Source organism: Ostrinia nubilalis, chromosome 23 (genome assembly GCF_963855985.1).
Source record: "Ostrinia nubilalis chromosome 23, ilOstNubi1.1, whole genome shotgun sequence".
Taxonomy (NCBI): domain Eukaryota; kingdom Metazoa; phylum Arthropoda; class Insecta; order Lepidoptera; family Crambidae; genus Ostrinia; species Ostrinia nubilalis.
This window is the reverse complement of record NC_087110.1, coordinates 5,487,312-5,509,657: the sequence shown is the minus strand read 5'-3', so window position 1 is coordinate 5,509,657 and position 22,346 is coordinate 5,487,312. Positions and strand designations below refer to the sequence as shown.

The 22,346-nt window shown below is 36.1% G+C and overlaps 1 protein-coding gene across 1 annotated transcript in view; it reads left to right on the top strand.

Annotated features, from left to right (window-relative positions):
• Window positions 1-21,519, top strand: part of LOC135083359 (zwei Ig domain protein zig-8-like) — a 190,914-nt gene extending 169,395 nt beyond the window's left edge. Inside the window, exons 4-8 of the mRNA XM_063978096.1 lie at window positions 902-979; window positions 2,007-2,139; window positions 14,114-14,233; window positions 17,902-18,099; window positions 20,689-21,519. Of these exons, the coding sequence (XP_063834166.1) occupies window positions 902-979; window positions 2,007-2,139; window positions 14,114-14,233; window positions 17,902-18,099; window positions 20,689-20,822 (663 nt within the window). The 3' untranslated portion in view covers window positions 20,823-21,519. The remainder of the gene's footprint in view (window positions 1-901; window positions 980-2,006; window positions 2,140-14,113; window positions 14,234-17,901; window positions 18,100-20,688) is intronic.
• Window positions 21,520-22,346: the final 827 nt, after the last annotated feature.

Here is a 22,346-nt window from a genome sequence, read left to right as displayed (position 1 = left end):
TCATTGTTTATAGGTACGATGTAGAATGTAGATGAACATAAATATCTTACGATTGGTGATAACGTTCGTGAGTGTTTGGGACAATCTAAGTATTATGTATATACATATAACTCAAAGCTGACTGACTGACTGACTGACATAGTGATCTATCAACGCACAGCTCAAACCACTGGACAGATCGGGCTGAAATTTGGCATGCAGGTAGATGACGTAGGCATCCCCTAAGAAGGAATTTTATGAAAATCCACCCCTAATGGAGTAAAACGGAATCCACGCGTACGAAGTCGCGGGCGGCCGCTACGGGACTATTCCCACCTCTCGTTCCCACCACTGCAACTCCTGTGTAGCCAGGATCTACAGCTTGACCGCCACAAAAACCCAACCAATGAAGGTCAAGTTTGTCCCGGGGGAAAGTTAAACTGTCATTGGACCCGCAACGAAATTAATCAGAAGAACATAGGAGGAGTTCGAAATTAAGGTTCGACTTCCCTCCATTGCAAAGCGGATGACAGGTGACAAACAAAGGTTTAAAACCTTTAAGAAAAAGATTATGCACCACGGACAATAAATTAAATTAAGGGGGCCTATCTTATGAGCAATTAGCAACTACCTGCCAATAATATTTTTCACAAAAGCGGGCGGCCGCTAGTCTTTCATATTATTGTTTATTCGTTCGTTCAAGCTAAATGATGTCCAGTGCTGGACAAAGGCCTCCCTCAAGGATTTCCACAACAACCGGTCCTGTGCCGCCCGAATCTAGTCACCTCCTGCAACCTTCACCAGATCGTCGGTCCACCTAGTGGTGGGCCAGAATTCTGAATATTTTTTCAAACTCAAATCTTCAAGCAAAAAAATGACTTATAGTAACATGAAACTTTATTATAATTTGGTTTTGTTTTAGGTATCCTGGATCAGAAAAAGAGATCTTCACATACTAACAGCTGGGATTTTGACATACACATCGGATCAAAGATTTCAGGTAAATATTGCTTCTGCTTCCAACTTTTCTAAGAGATTTAATCTTAACTTGGCTGATCATAAAAAAACTCTTTCGCCGATGGATATCGTGTACTGTTTACGAATGATTAAGGAGCAGAAAAAATAATTATGTTTGGCCAGATACAAATAAAAATATGACAGATCCTGTAAACTGAGTCCTGTTACTTAAAACAGTGGTTGTTTACAACGTTGTAAAGACCAATGTCCTTAATCTCCTGCCAAGGACTATCTATTAATCATGTACGATGTCGCAACACAACACAGAACTAAGTTTAATCTAAGTTGGGTAAATATACATGGCATGTTAGACCCTCTGACCCAAATATTGAAGCGTTGCCCCCAGGCCCATTAAGGACCGTAATATACCCTCTCCAAGTCTGATTTCGCTGTTTGACAGGCATTTCCATAGCTTAGGAGATCTGTTGTTCAAGTCGGTAACCATCAAAGGGACGGGCGGATTGGATGGCGGAACCATCAATCTATTTTGAAGGTTAAGCTTTGCATTTAAACCGTTTTACTGGCTGTATTAGATTACATATGAATTGATGGTTGAATTAATCCAGTTCTGTGAAGATTCGCGAATAAATCGTTGGTTGCTTTGTGTTATAAAATTGAAAGTTACGGATTCAAATCTTGCAAGTGTCCATTGATTGTTGAATTCCTGATATCTTTCCTCAGTATCTAAGTCCTTTTCAGAGCACTTTTACTCGTCCCAAATATAGCTTGCCCTACCACTACTTCTTGGCAACATTATTTCAGCTATTATTTTCCAATTGCTACCATGCTCTTGGCCTTTTCCTTAAATTTTCACCATAATTCAGCTAAATACAAAAAAAAAAACATATCGATATTTGTACACACTACTTGAAATAGGTATTATTGCAAGCGCAGGCCAAATCCTCCATTTGACTCTGATAAATCTGAGGGTCGTGCTCCTACAGTTGAGACTAAATGACCTAATGATGATGATTATGTAAGCATTGATAATAAAGACCCTTATCCCACAGGTCATAAGGCCGGACAAGTCAGAGAACTGGACGCTGCAGATCAAGTTTCCCCAGGAGAGGGACGCGGGCATATACGAGTGCCAAGTCAACACGGAGCCCAAGATGTCGCTAGCCTTCCAACTAAACGTTGTCGGTGAGTCATTAATGTTGACTTGTTTGGATTTTACCTTATATTATATTGAACCTTAACTTCGAACTCCTCCTATGTTCTTCTGATTAATTTCGTTGCGGGTCCAATGACTTAACTTTCCCCCGGGACAAACTTGACCTTCATTGGTTGGGTTTTTATTGGCGGTCAAGCTGTAGATCCTGGCTACACACGAGTTGCAGCAGTGGGAATGAGAGGTGGGAATAGTTTTTCTTGTTTGGATAATAAATTAACACTTCACAAACTTCAAAGTGGATTTATATTAGTAGTAATAAATAGTAATACTAGAATTGATCGATTGTCAACTAATTTAGAGTAATGTCAAGATTCTCAATCTCAATCATCTTTGACTTCGTCTCAATTTTCAGTTTCTACTGTTTACCTTGATAAATCAGTTGATTCATTTCCACTATTCAACAAGAGAATTTGGCATTTGGAATAAGGCTGCTGATATGTAGTAGGTAGGTGCACTGCAAGCAAAAAAGAACTGATTTTTATCGACAAAACTGTTGCCTGGATAGGCATTGCTAATACCGACCATCTTATCTATTTCTGGGTATTTGCAGACGACGGTATATCCATCTCATTACATGTAACTTATGTAGCTATGTATGTCATAATAAACTTTGTACTTAGGCTGAAGTACACCCTAAAATAATTCATAAAAAAAGGAACATCTCACAAAAATAATACGACCAATTCAAGGTTAGATAGCAGTAGTTTTTCTTGGCGTTTTATACTGCCTTTTTTATTTACTGCAGTTTTCCAATAACTATACCAACTTTATGCCTTCGACTTCATAGTTCCATCTCCTTACATGGTATCCCGCAAGGATCAACTTTAGGGCCAATAGAAATTGATAGCTCCACAATAAATTCGATCCCAAACTGATTTAACTCTTCCAGAAGTATAAGCGATAACCCGAATACATAACTGACAGACTCAAAGCGACTTAAGGCAATGCTTCTACATTCGCACGACAGATTTATGTCGATACCAGACGCTCGAACTCAGAGCGTATTATGCAGGGTTGTCTGCTCGAGGTTTTTTGAACTTAATAGAGACGACAGCTTGCACTGGCTACGGTGACGTTAGATTGCTATATAAAAAAATGTAGCCTGTAGTGCTGTCGTTCGTTGCAAATTCTAGGGTAGGTAGGTAAGTTTTCTATTTTACATCTGTTCATTGTTTCACTTCACTCTCATTGATCACTCCAGCCATTGACAGTTTGTTCATCCAGTGAAAAATACTGATGATGTTAATGATTTTGATTTCCACATGCAATAGCAGCAAGTCCCTATTATGTGAATCCGTTTCAAAAATACAGTTTAGAAAAAAGAGGTAGAAAACTGACACGTTCAGTATTGTTACTCCCAATCTAAACAAGAATTCCCGATAAAGTTTGTACTTGCTCAAAAAGTGTAGCATTTCTTGGGAATGTCATTTCATAAACGTGTCTTGAGTACTCATATGACAACCCTAAAGCATATTTCTATGTTGGCCCAAAACGAGGGTGCTGTCACATCGAAGTTCGAATTAACTTTTTCCCCGTATCGCGAACTAGTTGAAAACCATACTGGAAATGTGTTTTGAATTAGAACAGACTTCAAACAAACTGCATATAATGCGAGTCTTAAGTAAAAAAATACCTTAACTTTGAAAATGGTCTTTGAGTTTCTACCACACCAACGCGTGCAGATCGCCATCGCCGGCGCGATCATAGGCCAATGACAAGTCGCGCGACGATCTGCACGCGTTGGTGTGGTTGAAGCTTTACTTGATATTTAACCTACATTGAAGAATAAAGGAAAGCTAACTAATAAAACTACTAGCAATATAAAAAATGGAAAACAAAACCAATCTAGCTTCATTTCTAAAAAGTTTTGGAATAATACAAGGAAACTGACTTCAGTTAAATTGCAGAGGGGAAACAAAATAATAAATTGTTAAATTCAAATTATTTATTGCATGTTAGGTACTAGGACTTACTAAGTTTTTTTCCTCTCCATACCCATTGTGCGTATATTCTACTAAAACTATAAAAAATCTTTATTCACATTTGAATAGTTTGATAGTTGACAACCCTGAAGCATATTTCAATGTTGGCTCCAAACATGGAGGTGACGTCACATCGAATTTCAAAGTTCGAGTCGATCAACTTTTTCGCCGTATCGCGAACTTGTTCGAAGTCAAAGTGGATATTATGGCTACATTAAATTAGGGTGCTAATAAAGCTACTTTAAGTCTGGCTTCCACTGAAGAGGAGATGTGTTTATTAAGAAGCAGATTTAGTTATTTCCACATCACCTATCCACTCAGCTTCAGAAATCTGATTGGTTATTCAAACACAATATCTCTCCTCTTCAATTTCGTGGAAACCAGGCCTAAGTCATGCATTTAGCAATATACAAAGCTTGGATTCACATGTTTGCTACTAATTGATGAGTGTTCAAACTTTAATGGCTCAAAATAGTGTTCAGTTTATTGTTTTAAACTTTCATGGTCACTATCATAATTATTATTATTATTGACGGAATTGCTACTAACCATGTACCTTAATTTTGAGTTTCCGATATTTCGGCACTTTGCAAGCGCCATAGTCACGGAGTGACTAAGGAAACTTCTGGGTGTTGACAAAATATTTTTTATGGGATATTTTTATCATCGCACTTCTTAGTAATTGATTATTCTTCTATGATATTATTATGCCCGTTTTCACCAACAATCCCTAATTTTTAAGTGAAAAGTTTTGTCCATTGGGGTCCTACCTGTTTGTATTGGTGGTTAAACTCCTCATAAATTAAAACTTGGAAAAAATCAATTACCTACCTTTTGTAGGAATTGAACCCACGAAATCTCATTTTATACGAAATACTCGTAGAATATACGAGACGCTAGTTGGTGAAAATATTTCAAAACTATTTTACATATTACTTTACCCGAAATTCACACGAACGAACTAACTTTTATAACCGCGTTGAAATATTAAATGTTCCCAAAAAATAGGTCATAAACTGAAAACAAGGTTTACCTATGAACCCATATAGATAAAGTTACCACAACTTATTATAAATTGCTACACAGTATGATTTAGAGGTTATACAAGTTGGAAATTCTGGATTCAGATTTTAGGGCCGTTTCTTTGGAATTTTTCTAACTTTTCTAATAAGGATCGTGAGGATTTTTCTTTCGTAAATTACTTCATGAGATGTTTTTACGGATTCAAATTTTCTTTTGAAGTTGCTGAAATTATTTTTCAAAGTTTGATTTATAACGGAGGAAGTAATTAACATGGCAATGTAAGTATTAAAGAAGCTACAGCTAGAAGAAATGAGAAGAATAAAATTGTAGAATTAACCGTTTCAGTTTTATTTACTCTATAAAGTGTCTCGTATAAAATGTACGGAGTTTAAATGGGGTTCTACTTCATGAGGATCTGCGAAATAGTGAGAAATATTTTATGATGAATGTCTTAGCTCTCGAGTTTCTGTTTTGTTTCTGGTTGGTGTTCGAAATCCACTGGGAACTAATCAATATCAGATTATCTTTGATAACCATTTTAAACGCAGTTCTTTGTGGAAAAGTTACAGAGAAAATCAGACCACTCTGTGCTATGGAAATGTTACCTAAATAAGCACACCACTGTGATGATAATGATTACCTAATGATGGCATAAACCTTCAGTTATTAGAATGGTACTCGTAATTAGTTTTAATATTAGCTAAGTAGTTAGTATGAAAACATAAAAAACATACTTGCTTAATTGAAGCAGCAAATTGAGAGATAGAGCTCTGTGATTGGTTCGTGTGTCACCTTGTGCGTCCGCACTGTGAGACTTCATAGTAATGTTTGTGAATACGGGCGATAATCTAATAAATGTGATGTCATTTTCTTAAAAGTTAAGGCCAAGCAAGATATAATGAATTTAAAAGTGCTGCAACCACTGATATAAATCTTGACTTTAGCGTTATACCTAGTAGTAAGCTTTTTCTTAATCGACGTATTATATTTTTATAACTTGCAGAAGAAAGAGAGAGATAGAGACCTACTTACTTCTTATTCTAATAGAATACCAAATTCTAAGTGGTATTTCATTTTCTGTTATTTCGCGATAGTGATACCTCATCAAGTGTCAATTAGTTAATAAGTAGTCTGGGCACTTAAGTTCGGGTATTATGACAAGGTCGCAAGGGGTACCGAAGCATAATAATGAGCCTAAAAGGTTGTAAACTAAAGGGCGAATAGGGCATAGACATTATCTAATAAATTCTACCAAAAGCTAATGGATCATGGATCATTCATTCTTTTAGTCAATTAGGTTGCTTTTAGGCTACTGAGCTATCAATGTGACCTATATTTTAGTTTCATTGAGAAATCGAACCTGAAAACTATGAGAGCTCAATTAATCTTTAACAGCACTCGGAGTGTTTATAGGTTTTCATTGTCAACAGTCTTACCATTTCTGTAACTTTCTTTTTCTTTTCAATTATTTATAATTGATGTTACTAATAATATAAGTATTGCAATTGCATGTGGTGTTTACCTTAAGTCATTGAACGCCGAGACGCTAGACACAATGGAAATTGTATTGTTCGAGGCTCACCGGTGAGCCGCGTGGCGTCCAACGTGTTAAATTAATTGTGCATTTAGTTATTACCACTATGGCTGTAGTAGTATACTGTGTAAGCATCAACATAACAATTTCTGGTAAACCAAATAAAATAAATAAATAAATAAATGGCCACTACCCTTACTAATGTAAACTTGTAGTAAGTAGAGTACCAATATATTTCAATCTGTTTCAAGTATACAGATTTTTAAACAATACGCAAGCGCGATGCAATCGACCTACAGCGCCATCTATTTTATCAACGTAATGCACTCCAGTGATTTCAAAATTCCCCAGTCTATCCTCGTTCTGCAGTTTGAAAGCCGTTGCTAACTTGTCTCCGCTAATGTTTTCCATGTCATTACCCCGGCACTAAGTTATAGTTCAAATTTATCAGCCACTTCAAATAAATCGTCTGCGGCGAAAACATTTTATGTCAGCGAACCCGCAGACACTTGACTAAAATGCTCAATTTGTTAAATGAAAAATACTTTTAAGCATTTTTTTTACTATGACTTCTTAAAAAATATGTTGATTGATTATTCAGTGGAGTAACAAGTATAACTACTTGTAACCGGGCGATATGGAAATCATTGGGGGAGGCCTATTTTCAACGGTGGACGTCTTGCGGTTGAAATGATGATGATGTATAAGATATACCTTCGTAAACTAGTTTTTCCTATTAAAAAGTTTTTGTTTAAAGACGGAAGGAACCAAAAAAGGTATTATGTCAACATTAAATTTTTTGTCATTTCTAATTTGCAAAGTTTAATTAAAGAAGGAAACTTACCTTTAGACTAAAACATTTTGCCTTTATTAATTTAACGTACTCTGACAGTTTAAATTAGCCTACAATATTAATTAGCCTTTCTATTTAACCATCTATCTACAATTTATCTAAGCAAGTGATGTAATTTTATTCTCATAATTTATGGCTTACTTTCATTTATCAGACCAGTGCCTGTTTTCACCATCAATCCCTATTTTTTAAGTGATCCCTGAGGGATAACAGAAATTTCGTTTACATAGGGGTCATTTAAAATTATGGATTGATGGTGAAAACGGGTTTAACATATTGTTCCTAATACGATCACATGAATCAGCTGGCTCCAAAGTTAAAGGAACTTGGGATTAGTAAAAATTTTATCCTTGTAGCAACGCTAGGGGAGATTGAGGAAACTGTGACAGAGGAGAAATGTGACATTGTCGATTTTTGTAAAACTATTAACTATCAGCAAGCACGCAACAGCGCGTATTTGTTAACTCGAGATTTTAACTAAGGCTGAGTTGCACCACCTAACTTTGACCGTATATGCATGCTATAACGATAACCGGTGTTTTTGTATGGAGTTTGACAGATTTTTGACGTTTGTCAAAGTTAAATTAAGATGGTTGCAACCCAGCCTAAGAATTTCGCACTGTTACGAGCTCGATAGTAGTTAATAAATTCCAAAAATTCAACAATGTCATAATTCTAATCTGTCACATACAACTCTCCTCGGTCTCCCCTACCCGACGTAACGGCTAAGTACCACTGCAGCCGTTGTACGTGGCGGTAAAATGTTAACGTAGCAACGTTACCGTTACCCGTTATTAGCGCTGCAACCGCTGTAACGTGACGTGACGCCATCTTCTAAAGCGCTTTCGCGCGGCTGGCGTAATGTAAAAGTGCGCAACTACACGTTCATGACGTTCAAGCATTTGTAAAACTAAATGCGTTATGCGGTCCAGGTCAAATGAACTCGCAGCTGTTAGTTTGAGTTCTTTTCCTAGCTCGCACTTATTACTTAACTTGTTTAATGTATTTGCTGTATTCGATTAAAAAGGGGCTGACAAAAGTGACTGACTTTCTTACGCCAATTTTTTCTCAGCACCAGCTCATAATGTTGTCCCGAAGTGGTGGTAGCAAGCTTTTTTGGAACATGTATAAGCGCCCTGGGAACGTACTAATTACTGAATAAAAACTTTGACTTGACTTTGCTCGTGCCTGCACTATCAGATCGCATCAATACAAAATGTATGGAGACTGACAATGATACGGGCTGCTTTCAATTTGACCTGACCGCAGACCGCATTCAGTGTGCCAAATCCTTTATTCTCTAACTTCCAAACTGCCACAAACCGTCAACTGTGCTAACTCATCAGTTTGTTCTATGCCTAAGTATTAACTAGACGGAGGCATGCAAAATTACAATGTCAAACCACGCGCGCCGTCTTGCAAGTTGCAACTTGCAGTTAAGTTCTGTTTAATGAGAGGGGATTTCAGAACTTGATTATTGGAGTTTTGTTAGAATGCGGATGACGTAGGATGCGGTTGAGTGGTTATAATTAGGGTAGTTGCACAATGCGACAGTCGTTTGTTCGCTTAAAAAGTTAGGAACTGCCGCATTTAATGTGACTCGAGTCGATCAACGCCTTGATGTTCCTTTAATAGTACTTAAAGAAGCTTTATTTTACTACGAATAGCCACAAACATTAAAAGTAGGTACTTTAAAAGCTTTAATTTACCACAGAACGCTGTAAGCATTATGATCCAATTCAAAAGAAACCCTAATGTTCCTTTAAAGGAACAAAAATTTTATCTTGTACGAAAATTAGGTAGATTTAAGACAGTCCTTACTAAATAGAAAATCACAACACATACTGATTTTAGCTAATAGGTACTGTTACTGCTAATAGGTAGCAAGATACTATTTGGCTAATACAGAAACTTAGGCTTTTACAGTAACTTTAGGTTGTTTCAAGACGATCCTAACAAAATAGCAAATCGCCGCATTATTTTTTGAGCCACCAAGCTTGGGGTATCTTGCTTCGATTTACCTCGCTATAAATGTCACCCCGAAGTCTAGCTGTATCAGTATTAAAAATCTAGGGCCTATACTAGATCTCAAGGGCAGACAAGGTCTACCCGTGAGATATTTACGGCCACCTGCCAATATAATGTAGTACATTCAACAGAATCGGGGTATATTTTCAACCGACTTCAAAAAAGGAGGAGGTTCTCAATTCGACCCGTATGTTTTTTTTTTTTTTTTTTTTTTTCTATGTTTGTTACGCGATAACTCCGCCAATTATGAACCGATTTGAACAAATCTTTTTTCGGCGTATAGGTAATACCTCAAGGGTGGTCCCATTTAAATTTAATAATAAAAAAACAACCCCCAAGGGTGGAAAATAGGGGATGAACTTTTTTATACGCAATATCTCCGCCGATTATAAACCAATTTGAACGATTTTTTTTTTGTTGAATAGGTATTATCAAAAGGGTGGTTTCATGCGAATTTGAAGAAAATATTTCACCCCCAAGGGTGGAAAATTGGGGATGAACTTTTTTATACGCAATATCTCCGCCGATTATGAACCAATTTTTTTTTGGTCTCAGTGTACTGCCTACCTTCAGTGGTAACATCAAGGTAATAATTAGTTAACTAAAAAGCAAGAAATAAGTAAAATTTTATAAAAAAAAATAAAACCGACTCCAAAAAACCTACACTAAAACGTAGAAAAATAATTACTAATTACCTTATTTATTAGGACGAATTATTAATATTTATGTAGGTATACCATGATTGATACTTTTGGAGTCGGTGCAGGCAAACTTTACATGTTTCATAATCTTGGCACCGACTCCAGAAGTATCAATCATGGTATACCTACATAAATATTAATAATTCGTCCTAATAAATAAGTAGGTAATTAGTAATTATTTTTCTACGTTTTAGTGTAGGTTTTTTGGAGTCGGTTTTATTTTTTTTTATAATGTTCTGTAATGGCTCGTGGGGCTTGTTCCCACGGAGATATCCCGTTTTTTGAAGGATTTTTTTTGCAGGGTATCGTTTAATAGTAACGTGTTTTAATATTAGCGTTCACATGGATATTCCGTGTGCAGTGTCCCGCAAAAAATCGATTAGTCCGAATTTGTAATTTGAATCTTAAACACACCATGACAATGTGGCACTACAGTCCAGCTTTGCGGCATCCTTCATTACTGGATCCTGCAAATCTGGTTGCCGTGGGAACGAGCCCTTGCACTACTTGTTTAGAAATTTCTGAATGTGGTAATGTACTTAAATAACTCAAAATCCTGAGAGCAGCGGTTGCTCTATTTCTATTTTGAAAGCAGAAAGCTAAAATAGGCTTGTATTACTGAAAATCAGGTATCTAAAAGTAGACGATACATCGTGAGAAGGTTGTAGACGAAAAAAATTAGGACAGGGTTTTACACAATTTTATTGAGTTAATTCTGAATTCTGATCAAACTCTTGACGGACTTTAATCTAACAGATTTCAAATCCCTTGATTGCGATTATAAGCGCGTTAATTGTCTTACTTTTAAACAATTGGATAACGCCACTTCACAACCCCTGAACGGTTTAAAAATCGCTAAACTTCTCCAAGGTTGCGGAGCCCTGCAGATTTAATCTTGGCCCCACTTTTTCTTGAGTACCTCTGAACGAGAATCTACCGCAGTTGTGTTAAAACCACAGCATTTTGGACTTTGTGCCGTTGTATCAAGGGACATACCGTCGGATCTTTGTAGGTGACTGTATAGCTATGAGACGTGCTGTATCATCGTCGAGAACACATTCCATGGGTGTTTTCTTGTCTTTAATATCTTAACAAGCACATCTTACAGAATTAGGACGATAAAAGGCGTTTTTACACTGCACGTTTTTCTTAGGTTACATTTTTGGATTATTTGGGATGTTTGCTCAAAGTGATTACGGTCTGAACGGATTTTTGGATGGGTAGTTTTTGACATTACATAGATTGCTTTGTAAAAAGGCTTTTTATTCTAATAATGTACTTAATGTAGCGTAGGGCTCACACCACCCACAAGGTGGACCAACGATCACATAACGGCAGAAGGCGCTGGATACAGGCCGTTACCAAATTATCATTATGAAAATCATCGGAGGAGGCCTATGACTGAAATGATAATGAAGGTACTTAATTTATAATAATCAAAGATTTAACTTTACCACGTTGTCAGACAACATTCATTATATTTGAACTAACATTGTATGTAAGTACTCGTATATTCTTTTGCTACTTACTACGCTGTAATTTTGATCCAATTTTACAAATGAGTAACGGCAGCAACGCTAAATAAATAATAATGTAATGATACGTAAAAATGCTGCCACTAAATAAAGTTAGGTAATATATTTTCTACGTAGGTACTGCGTCACACGGAGCACCTATAGTATGTAGCTTCAGTCGTCTTTCAAAATATCAGCGTCGTAATATGAAATTTTGCGATATCATAACTTTGTTTGCAACCAATAACTTATCATTAAGGTTATAATATCAATTACTTAAGCCTGTAAGTAATTAACTAAGTTTTGTATAAAACCTAAAATACTATAGACCAGTCCACATTTGCAATTTATTTTCTTGCCTTTGATTTACAGTATTTTCATCTAATCTAATTAATTATTGAGTATATCAATTCATTAAATCGAATAATGAAATCTTAGAAATTAGTTTGAACATCAATTGATTTGTTTTTATCATTAACTAGCGGCCGCCCGCGACTTCGTACGCGTGGATCCCGTTTACCCCCTTAGGGGTGGTTTTGTAAAATTCTTTCTTAGCGGATGCCTGCGTCATAACATCTACCTGCATGCCAAATTTCAGCCCGATCTTTCCAGTGGTTTGGGCTGTGCGTTGATAGATCACTATGTCAGTCAGTCAGTCACCTTCGAGTTTGTATTATACATAATTATTTAGATTTTATATGTGCCGTATCTGTAGGTACCTTTTTGTGATTTTAATTTTATTTCTTTTATCATTTTACTGATCCTATACTTACAGAAAAAAACTATATCTCTCTACTTATTTTCTTGTTGGTTTTGTCACGTAAACCACTGAATCAATTTTGATGAAATACAAAAAAAAACTTGGAAGAGGACCACCAATTTTTATTTATCAATAAGGGAATTACAATTTGCATTAGTTACATTTACTTTGTCCGTAACTATAACGATAATCGGTAATGACCGTAACTATAAAGTTAGGTGGTGCAACTCAGCCTAAGGCTGATTTGCACCAACTTACTATAACCGTGACTTAACATAACCGATGTTTTTTGTATGGAGTTTGACAGATTTTTGGCGTTTTTCAAAGTTAAAGTAAGATGGTGCAACTCAGCCTTAGATTTCCCAGACAGAAATCCTCCCAAAAATATTGACATAGCTATTTTGAAGAGAGAAAAGTCAACTTTTAAAAGAATGTCTATGGGGCTTCATAATAAAATATTTTCCTTTGAATTCCTTATACCTTCTTTGCTTAGGACCAAAAAAGGAATTTCTCCGACCTTTGTAATGCGATCCGAAAATACGGAACCCATTATTAATTTCCAAATACCCTTGTTAACAAAATATAATGCTCGGAAGCCGTGCAATTTTTCAAATTTTCTTTACACTGATTTTTTTGGGATTTAATGGGGAAATATTTTACCTATTATGGTGTATTTAAAAACAAATTTTAGACAAATAAGCTAAATAGATACACGTCGTATTTTTCACTGTTCTAACTAAACTTATAAGTTTAAAAAAAGTTAAGTTTCATAAGGATGTTAATTGAATAAGAATAAAAAAAAAGAATAAGAAAAACTTTATTTGACACAAAAAGAAAAAAAACAAAAAACAGAACAATGGGACTTAAAACTATACACGCATATTTTTGTGCCAAAAAGGAAGCAATTGACAATAATATTTTAGCTATTACAATGTATTCGCATATCGGGCCTTCTTCACCCATTTTTAATCAGCCTGACAGCTAGGGAAGTGTATGTCAAATTATTAATTTATCTCTGGAAAATTATAGAGGTTTGTCATCCTACAGTGGGGGCTGAATGACCTAATGTTGCACCTATACACATTTTAGGATACATAATACACATTGCTTCGCCACAAGGTATCAAAAAGAATCCAAATAAAAAATGAGCCAATTGTCCTCCATCTCTTAAGGTTCGGCCAAACCAACGCGATCACACGCGATCAGCCGGCGTGCAGCGATAGCGATCAATGCATTTAAGTCTGGTCGCCATCGCTGCACGCCGGTTGATCGCGTGTGATCGCGTTGGTTTGGCCAAACCAGCGCGTGCAGCCTGCGTGCGCTATTGCGATGGTGATTAGATTTCGTGTGTAGCTTCTTAGTGAGCACCTACGTTCTAAAAGAAACCCCAATGCAAAATTTGAGAATCCTAGCACTTGTTACTGAGATTTCGTGATGAGTAAGTCAGTCGGTGACCTTTCGCTTAGATTTGATTAAGTCAAATTATCATCATCTAAAAGAAGCACAAACGTAACCACCTAACCCAATGTAACCCTCTCTTGCCAACAGAAGCGAAGGCGCACATCCTGGGTCCAGTAGACCTGTACGTGAAGACGGGCAGCTCGCTGTCGCTAACCTGTATCCTGAGCCAGGGCCCGCATGACCTGGGCACCATATTTTGGTATAAGGGTAAGTATATTTAAATAAATACATCAACATCATCATTTCAGCCATAGGACGTCCACTGCTGAACATAGGCCTCCCCCAATGATTTCCATGTTGATCGATTGGATTCACTTTTTGAGTCGATTTTTGACTACATTTTTATCAATTCATAGTTTCGTACATTATGAGCAAACCTTATTTCAAAATAATTTAGTACATAAAATGCAACTGGAAAGCAAAATGTATTGGTTAGAAAACAAATGAAACATCGATTTATAGGCAAATGAAGGTACTGACCCAGATAATAGTAACTGGGAGCTATATTGGTTTGAATAATCCACCTGCATTTTGTAAAAGAAGAAACAACTTTATTGGTTGCCTCTTCGGGAATTGACGTACCTAGTTTTTTTCTAGTTTTTAATGGGAAATGTATTTGGATTGGAAAATATTTCTTCATCATCATCATTATTGTTTTAGTCACAGGAAGTCCCTGCTGAACATAGGCCTCGCCCAATGATTTTCATACCGACCAGTTGGTAGCGGCCTGCATCCAGCTGCTCCTCCCTCCCTTTATGAGGTCGTCGGTCCACCTTGCACACGCTTCTCTTTCCGGTACGTGGTCTACACAATCTTGCTGCCCTATCGACCGTCAGTTCTGCGTACTATGTGCCCTGTTCATTGCCACTTCAGCTTGGTAATGCGTCGGACTGTATCAACGACTTTCTGATTTGATTTCGAAAAGAAAGATCTTCTTAACACGTAAACAGTAATATTTCTTCGTAGACCTTCAATTTTTGTTGCCAAACCACAAGTACCTGGGATAGTAAACAGCTTATCCAAATATTGGGTTCAGAATATCGTGTGTGAACTGACTAATCCCAAGGAAATGAGGTCACGAAGTGTTTGCGCACCTTTTCATATTACTTATTGACTTCGTTGATATTTTTATATGACATGTTGCTAAGAGGGCTTTTATACTAGTCAGGTTCTTTATTTCACGATTGATACACTTGTATTGGTTGGACCTTTCGATGTAAAGTTCAGTCTTAAATGAAATGTCAAACTGAGCTCTAATTTAGATCAACACATAATCATTAGTCAAAATCTATTATGCATAGTATGGACTCTCAAAACTTGTTTAGAATTCAAACATCAATTGAAAAATTATTAGTTGAATTTCAATATTTTGATTAATCATCATAAAATGACAATACTCATTGAGATTCAGAATAAGAAACTAGATGTTTGTGACAATGACCTATGAGCATCCAGGTGTTATCAGTTTTGTAATTGCTTATTGATTACAAACTCAGCAGAAGCGAGATACCTACATAATAATACATATTTATTACGTAATCTATGATAGAACAAACACTGGGTCATAAACAGTCGAGTATCAATAATCCTAATTTGTTTGCAGGATAGCTCCGTAAATAGGGTTGATAGTCCCGTAAACGTGCATGGATTTAATTTATTAATTCCAACCCACAACGATTTGTAGCTTGTGTACAAAGCCTCTTATGTCCTTACCAGGAACGTATTATGATTTCTTAGAAAGCGACATCAAGTATTAACAATTTACCGTCTAGACGCGAGTCTAGCTGCTATTGCTATTATTAGAGAAAAGTAAGCCGACATTAATGTCATTTATGATATTTATACTCCATTCGACAGTCCTGAGTTTGATTGTAATTGAAGATTGTGAAATGTTTTCTACATAATATTTAGATTTTGTCTGTGAGATTATGTGTTTAGTAGTTGTGTCGCGTAAAATAATCATTAGGCATAGACTTAAAATCAAAACGACTCGATTAATGTTAATGTTGTCTTGACAGTACAATCCAATTGAAATGATATTAACTGAGTACCTCTATTGCAGTATTTTTCCTGACAAAAAAGAGACATTATTAAGGACTTTGGAAAAATAATAAACAATTCTGATAAAATGTCACCCATAAAAGCAGTGATGTACTGATGTCTGTCTGTCTCATCTATTATTATAATAACAACCAAATTCGAAGCACTTAGTCAAAGAACATTGGCATCATTATTATAATAATAACCAAATTCGAGGCACTTAGTCAACGGACGCTGGCATTATTCATCGAGGTCCTAAGCCGGGACGTGATCCAATCAATAATAAATCGAGTTTCGGACAACTCGATCAATTGGACTAATTCGATTTCCTACTCAACGATTAGCGTCACGAATGGACGATATTTCGGCAATTGTGCGTAAATTACTTAGAAGCAAACGTGAATGAGGCTGGAAAATTAGCCTAGCGAGATTCAAGCTTTAGGGATCAAAATATCCAATTTGAAAGAGCACTTAATGGCGTCACAAGCTATACCAAGCCAGATCTACATAGTCTTAAAAATACAGTGTGACATTTTAATGAAGTAAGATCGATTAACAGCACCAAAAATACTGTTTTACTTGATTCACAGTGAGACTAAACTTAAGAGACTTTTTATAATACCTTAGTTACGTAAAGGTATCTAATTCAGATAGACAATAACTCTTTCACCATGAGAAACTTTATATTATCGTCTGACGAAATTAAAAAAATAACGGTTAATTTATGCATGATTTAAAAGGTTGGCAGCGCACTTGTGACTTCACTGATGTTGCGGGTGTACATGGGCGACGGCAATTGCTTACCATCAGGTGATCCGTCTGCTCGTTTGCCTCCTATCACATAAAAAAAAAAAAAAAAAAAAAAAAAAAAAAAATGAAAATCTCGCCCAATCTCGGGTGGATGAAGAATTATGAAAATTCGCAATTAATTCAAAAATGTAAATAAATCTTACTCCTTCTGAAGGATTTAATTAATGTTCATAGTAACCTAAATGGTGGCCATCAAACGAACATGTTTCCATTTCGGAGAAAACTCCAATTCTAAGTGGACCCCAACTAATTTACTTTTCCGAATAAAAATGCTAATTCGATCGTTTCCTATACTTTTTAAGTTAAATACCAGTTTGCGTGTCACAACAAGTTAAACTTCAATCATTGCTTTGGTATTTTTTTCATTTAATATCGCAGATTTGTTGTTCGTGATTGTCGGAATATTAAAAAAAAACAATGTGTATCGTACGTGACTATCATGAAATATTTTGGACAAGAGTAAATGGGAGGTTCGAGCTATTAATATGTAGAAAATACAAGCAATGGGCAGAAACTCTACTTTAATCGCATTGTGATAAAGAATAAATTATTTTACACGTGTTCCAAGTCCCAGCTCGAAATTTGAAATCAAATGACAGATTTCACCTTAGGTTTCCATCTCTAGTTGCGAGAAACTGAAAACATGATAAAATAAGGATAAAAATGGGGATAATCTATGTCCAGAGAAGTGGACAAAAATATCGACTGATAGTGATGATGTTCCCATCACAACTGTAATTCTAAGGTTATGTTTTAAGAATACTTTCCAACTGCAATGGGAATGACAGCAGCGTATGTCAAGTCCCTTTTTTCCATATTTGTGACCATTTGCTGACTCCTATTATCCAGAACCAGTAGGCTTAGCAACTAGACCATTAAAGATAACGGGACTATTCCCACCTCTCGTTCCCACCACTGCAACTCCTGTGTAGCCAGGATCTACAGCTTGACCGCCACAAACCCAACCAATTAAGGTCAAGTTTTTGAACCATTAAAGATAGTAAATTATACTCCCTTGTCCACAGGATCAAAACTAATAGAGTATAAGGAAGTAGAAGAGAACGAGATAGCAGAGGAGCCGAGGGTCCGGTTGAGGACGGAGTGGACGGAGCAGCTGACGTCACGGCTGACTATAGAGAAGCTGCTGCCGAGTGACAGTGGGAACTACAGCTGCGTGCCCACTATGGCGGAGGCCGCGTCGGTCAACGTTCATGTTATAAATGGTAAGTTCATGGTAATATCACTTAGGCTGGGTTGCACCATCTTACTTTAACTTTGACAAAAGTAAAAAATCTGCCAAACTGACAAATCTACCATACAAAAACCACCGGGTATCGTTAGAGTTACCGTTAAAGTTAGGTGATGCAATTCAGCCTTAATAAGCAACAGTTTATAGGAAAACAAAAAGATTCGTTTTGAATCAACGGCATCTCGACTCTGGTAGAATAGAATAAGACTGTCCCCACTCTTTCTGTGGATGTCGTTCAAGGCGACTAAGATACAAATATGCGAGCGCTGGATACTGCGAATTGGAAATTCTGCGCCTAACTAAACGTATTATGGAAACATCAAGGCTCCCAACTCATTTGGCCAGCGGGGGAGTATAGACCAAATCTTACATTTGCCTTTGGTAAATTAAAGAAGGTCGTGCTCCTGCAGTAGAGATTAAATAACCTGAATCTGACATTAATTCTGATAAAGAAATAAAAGATGGAGATACTAAAATACTTGTAACACCTATGTGTAATACCCATGTTCGCAAAATAAATATATTTAATTTGATTTGATTTGAAAGATATATTTCGAAGTGAAGCTCAAGGCAATTAAATACCAACGCGTCGCGTCGGAGCGACAAATAATATCATTGATCTGACTATTCTCTCAAAATACGACGAAAATGAAAATATTTATGTTTAGTTTACTAGAAAATCACAAATTATTAGTCTGGAACGAAAAATTCTGTATTTTCCGAGAAAGAAACTCTTAATTCACATGTTTATACCTTTCTCTACAGTTCTCTGTATTGGGGATTCTTTTTCTTTTTACTTTCGTTTTTCTTTGTGTGTTCCCAATTTAGTGAACTGGATGACAAACCTAATTGAGCGATTTACTTTGTTCAGAAAAAACGTTGCTGAAGTAACCTTTGATCACCATTTGATGATAGTATTTACAGTGAGGGCATGTTAAAGGGGACCTTAGTCTCAATTCTTGTAACTAAGGCCCGGTTTCCATTAAGGCGGAGCGGAGAGGAGCAGAGCGGAGAAGTGTTTTGAATAACCAATCAGATTTTAATGTTTCGACGCGACTGTCAAAGTCTGTAGAATTTGATGGCCCGACACTAACTTCTCCACTCTTCTGCTGCTAAGATAAAAACGCAAAGTTATTATCAATATTTTTTATGTAAAGAATGATGAGTTTGCATTAAAATGAAAGTATCAATAATTAAAGTTTAGAAATAAGCATAGTGAATATTTTAGACGTTTAGTCAGATCCAATTTTAGAAGCAAGAGCTGGCAATCAAAGAATCTGAGGAATTTCAGATCAAATGTTTACCATAAGTAGGTACCTAAATAATGTGCTTAGTAAAGATAAATCGCTGTTTGATAGCTGTTAACCTAGTGCTTGTATTAAAAGAAAGAATAACGTTTATTTAGTACCAATTAAGGACTAAAAATAAAATAAAACATTTTACATTCCCCAATAACGTAGCACTTGTCGACAAAAAAAAAGATAGCGTAATTTTATTAGATCTTTGTAATGTTACGATGTCTGGAGTCGGGATTGCTAACCTTTTTATAGTCACAGACTATTTTTAGAGTTTCACGAATCTGAGTGATCCGTTAGATCCTAATTGAAGAGAAATAAAATCTGTCTTAGAAAATACTCTTATTTTGCCAAGGTTTTCGCCCGTATTCACAAACGATACTACCATAAGTGAAGCAGCAAATCGAACGCACAGCGTTGAATAGAGCTCTGTGATTGGTTCGTGTGTGACACTGTGCGTCTACGCGCACTGTTAGACCTCATAGTCATGTTTGTGATTACGGGCATTTATTTCTTTGATTTATATTGAGTCCATACCATAAAATTCCTATCATAATGTCAAAAAAATCTTGGATTTTAATGATCAACTCTTACATTTTGATTTCTCAACTACGGCGATTCAAGTCTGACACCAGAGGGCTGAGTCAAACGTCACAATTGAGCTCCTAAAAAAATGACATTAAATGTATGACGGATTGTACAGCGCCCATAGCGGATACGTTCAAGAACTAAAATTTTCATGCATTTTTTTACGCGCTCACTAGTGAGGACGTTTAGTGTAAACTCACACTCAGCCCACAGGATTATGACTTTTGTCATTACAACCCACACAATAGGAATTTAGATTTCGCGTGGATCCCGTCTTTATCTATCTTACGCGGCTTAGATTTTTTCATACAAATGTTTTTTCCCGCTAACTCCCGTTCCCGTGGGAATTTTGCAATATCCTGTTGTAACTAAGCTTTAAATTTACTATGGTACCTACTTGCATGGCAAATTTCAAGCGTCTAACTCAAGCGGTTTAGATTTTTCATACGAAAGGATTTTCCCGCTAATTCCCGTTCCCGTGGAAATTTCGGGAATTCCTTTCTTAGTGCACCTCTACGGTACCTAAGCTACGTCCCTTTCAAATTTCAAGTGCCTACGTTTAGCCGTTTAGGCTGTGCGTTGATATATCAGTCAGTCAGTTTCTCCTTTTATATATTTCGTCTTTATAAGCTTTATTTATTTATAGATTCGTATCTTATAAGCATTCTTTCTTCCAACAGGTGAGCACCCAGCAGCGATGCAGCACGGGAATGCAAACACAGCATCACCCACGGCGCTGTCGGTCAACCTCCTCATCTCCTTGTACTGTACTCTCGCTACGCTGTACACCAGTACAGTAGACGGGTTTAGGTGAAAGTTACAACGCCCGCCGGCATTTGAGGGTTAGATGTATAAATGTAGGTGAATTTTTTATGGTGCAATAAGATGCGGTTGGCGTGGTGAGGGTTAGGTTATGTCATGGTATAAGAGTTTTGTAAATAATTGCGATTGGAAGAAATAGAAGTAGGTTTGGGAAGACTCCTCAGAACAAAGATTTTTTTTGTTGATATTCCTTATTATGTTAGTTTTATTTCAATTCACTGCAAGATTACCCATATTATACACATTCAAATTGAACTATGTATTAGGTACAGCTGACCATAGTAAGTAGTTTTTCTAAATTATAAAGAATTGTATAAAATAATGGGACGTTTTTCCCGAGACGGCTTCATTAAGTATACAGTTTCTTATTAGTACGATTTTTTTATGTCAAGACAAATACGTAGGTATACAATGTTACCAATTTTAATAATACCAATTTTAATAAGTAATACCCGGATTGATTTCATTTTAATATACATTTATTTTATGAAAAATGAAAATGTATTTCCCAATTCCATAATCTTAGCCTCAACACGCCAATGGCTTAATGTGAAAATGATATTACTAAGATTTGTGTTAATTAATTAGAAATAAATTAAATTAATGAAGTTCTCACTCTGTTCTATTGTATGTTATATTTTAAAACGAAATTACTTTTTAGTCAAATGAAGACATGGGTATAGTTTCGAGTTTAAGTTCACCATAAAGTAGATCAATTTATTTTAAATGAACAGAAAAAAATAAAATTGGGATAATAGCGTAGAGCGCTATAGCGATTTAGCAGCGCGTCAAACGCGCGACAGACGCGCTGCCGAAAATTTCATACTATGTGACAGCGGATGCGTGCCTTCACATTATAAAAACGCCGCTGCCGCGCTGTTGTCGCGCTACTAACGTCCTAATATGAAAGCGCTCTAAGTATTAAAAACCTACTTAAATTCGAGAAAAACGTTTTATGTGTCAGAAACTGTACCTACGTCGAATGGTCTATACAATGGGAAGGAATGTAAATAAAAACTAAATTAAATTTAGATAGGATAGAAGTGAGTGACGAGCGATAGCGGAAATTAATTTAATTAATTTGATTTTGATTGGGGGTGGCCTAAGTTGAACAGTGGATGTCATAATATAAACTGAAATGATTAACAATTTATTAAATTAACTTTCAATATATCAAAAGTAATTAAAAAAAAACCTTATAATTTTCATCTCATTAAAGCAAAAGAGAAAAATAGACATTATTTAGCGAAGATAGATTTTCTTATGAAAAAAAATATTAACAAAATAATTTATGTGTTTGGGTAAGTAAAAAATAAACAGTCGCTCGTCGCTCTTGACTTGGCTACGTATTAAAATCTTTCATTCTATTTACGAGAGCTTTCTTCAGAATTTAATTTAAATAGAGATTATGGCATTTGACTTCTTTCCACACAATTGCACCGAATTCTAATTAAAAAATAAAATACACTTTGTATTTGATAAGTCACTTGTTTTACTGTAGAAAATTGTTATCAGT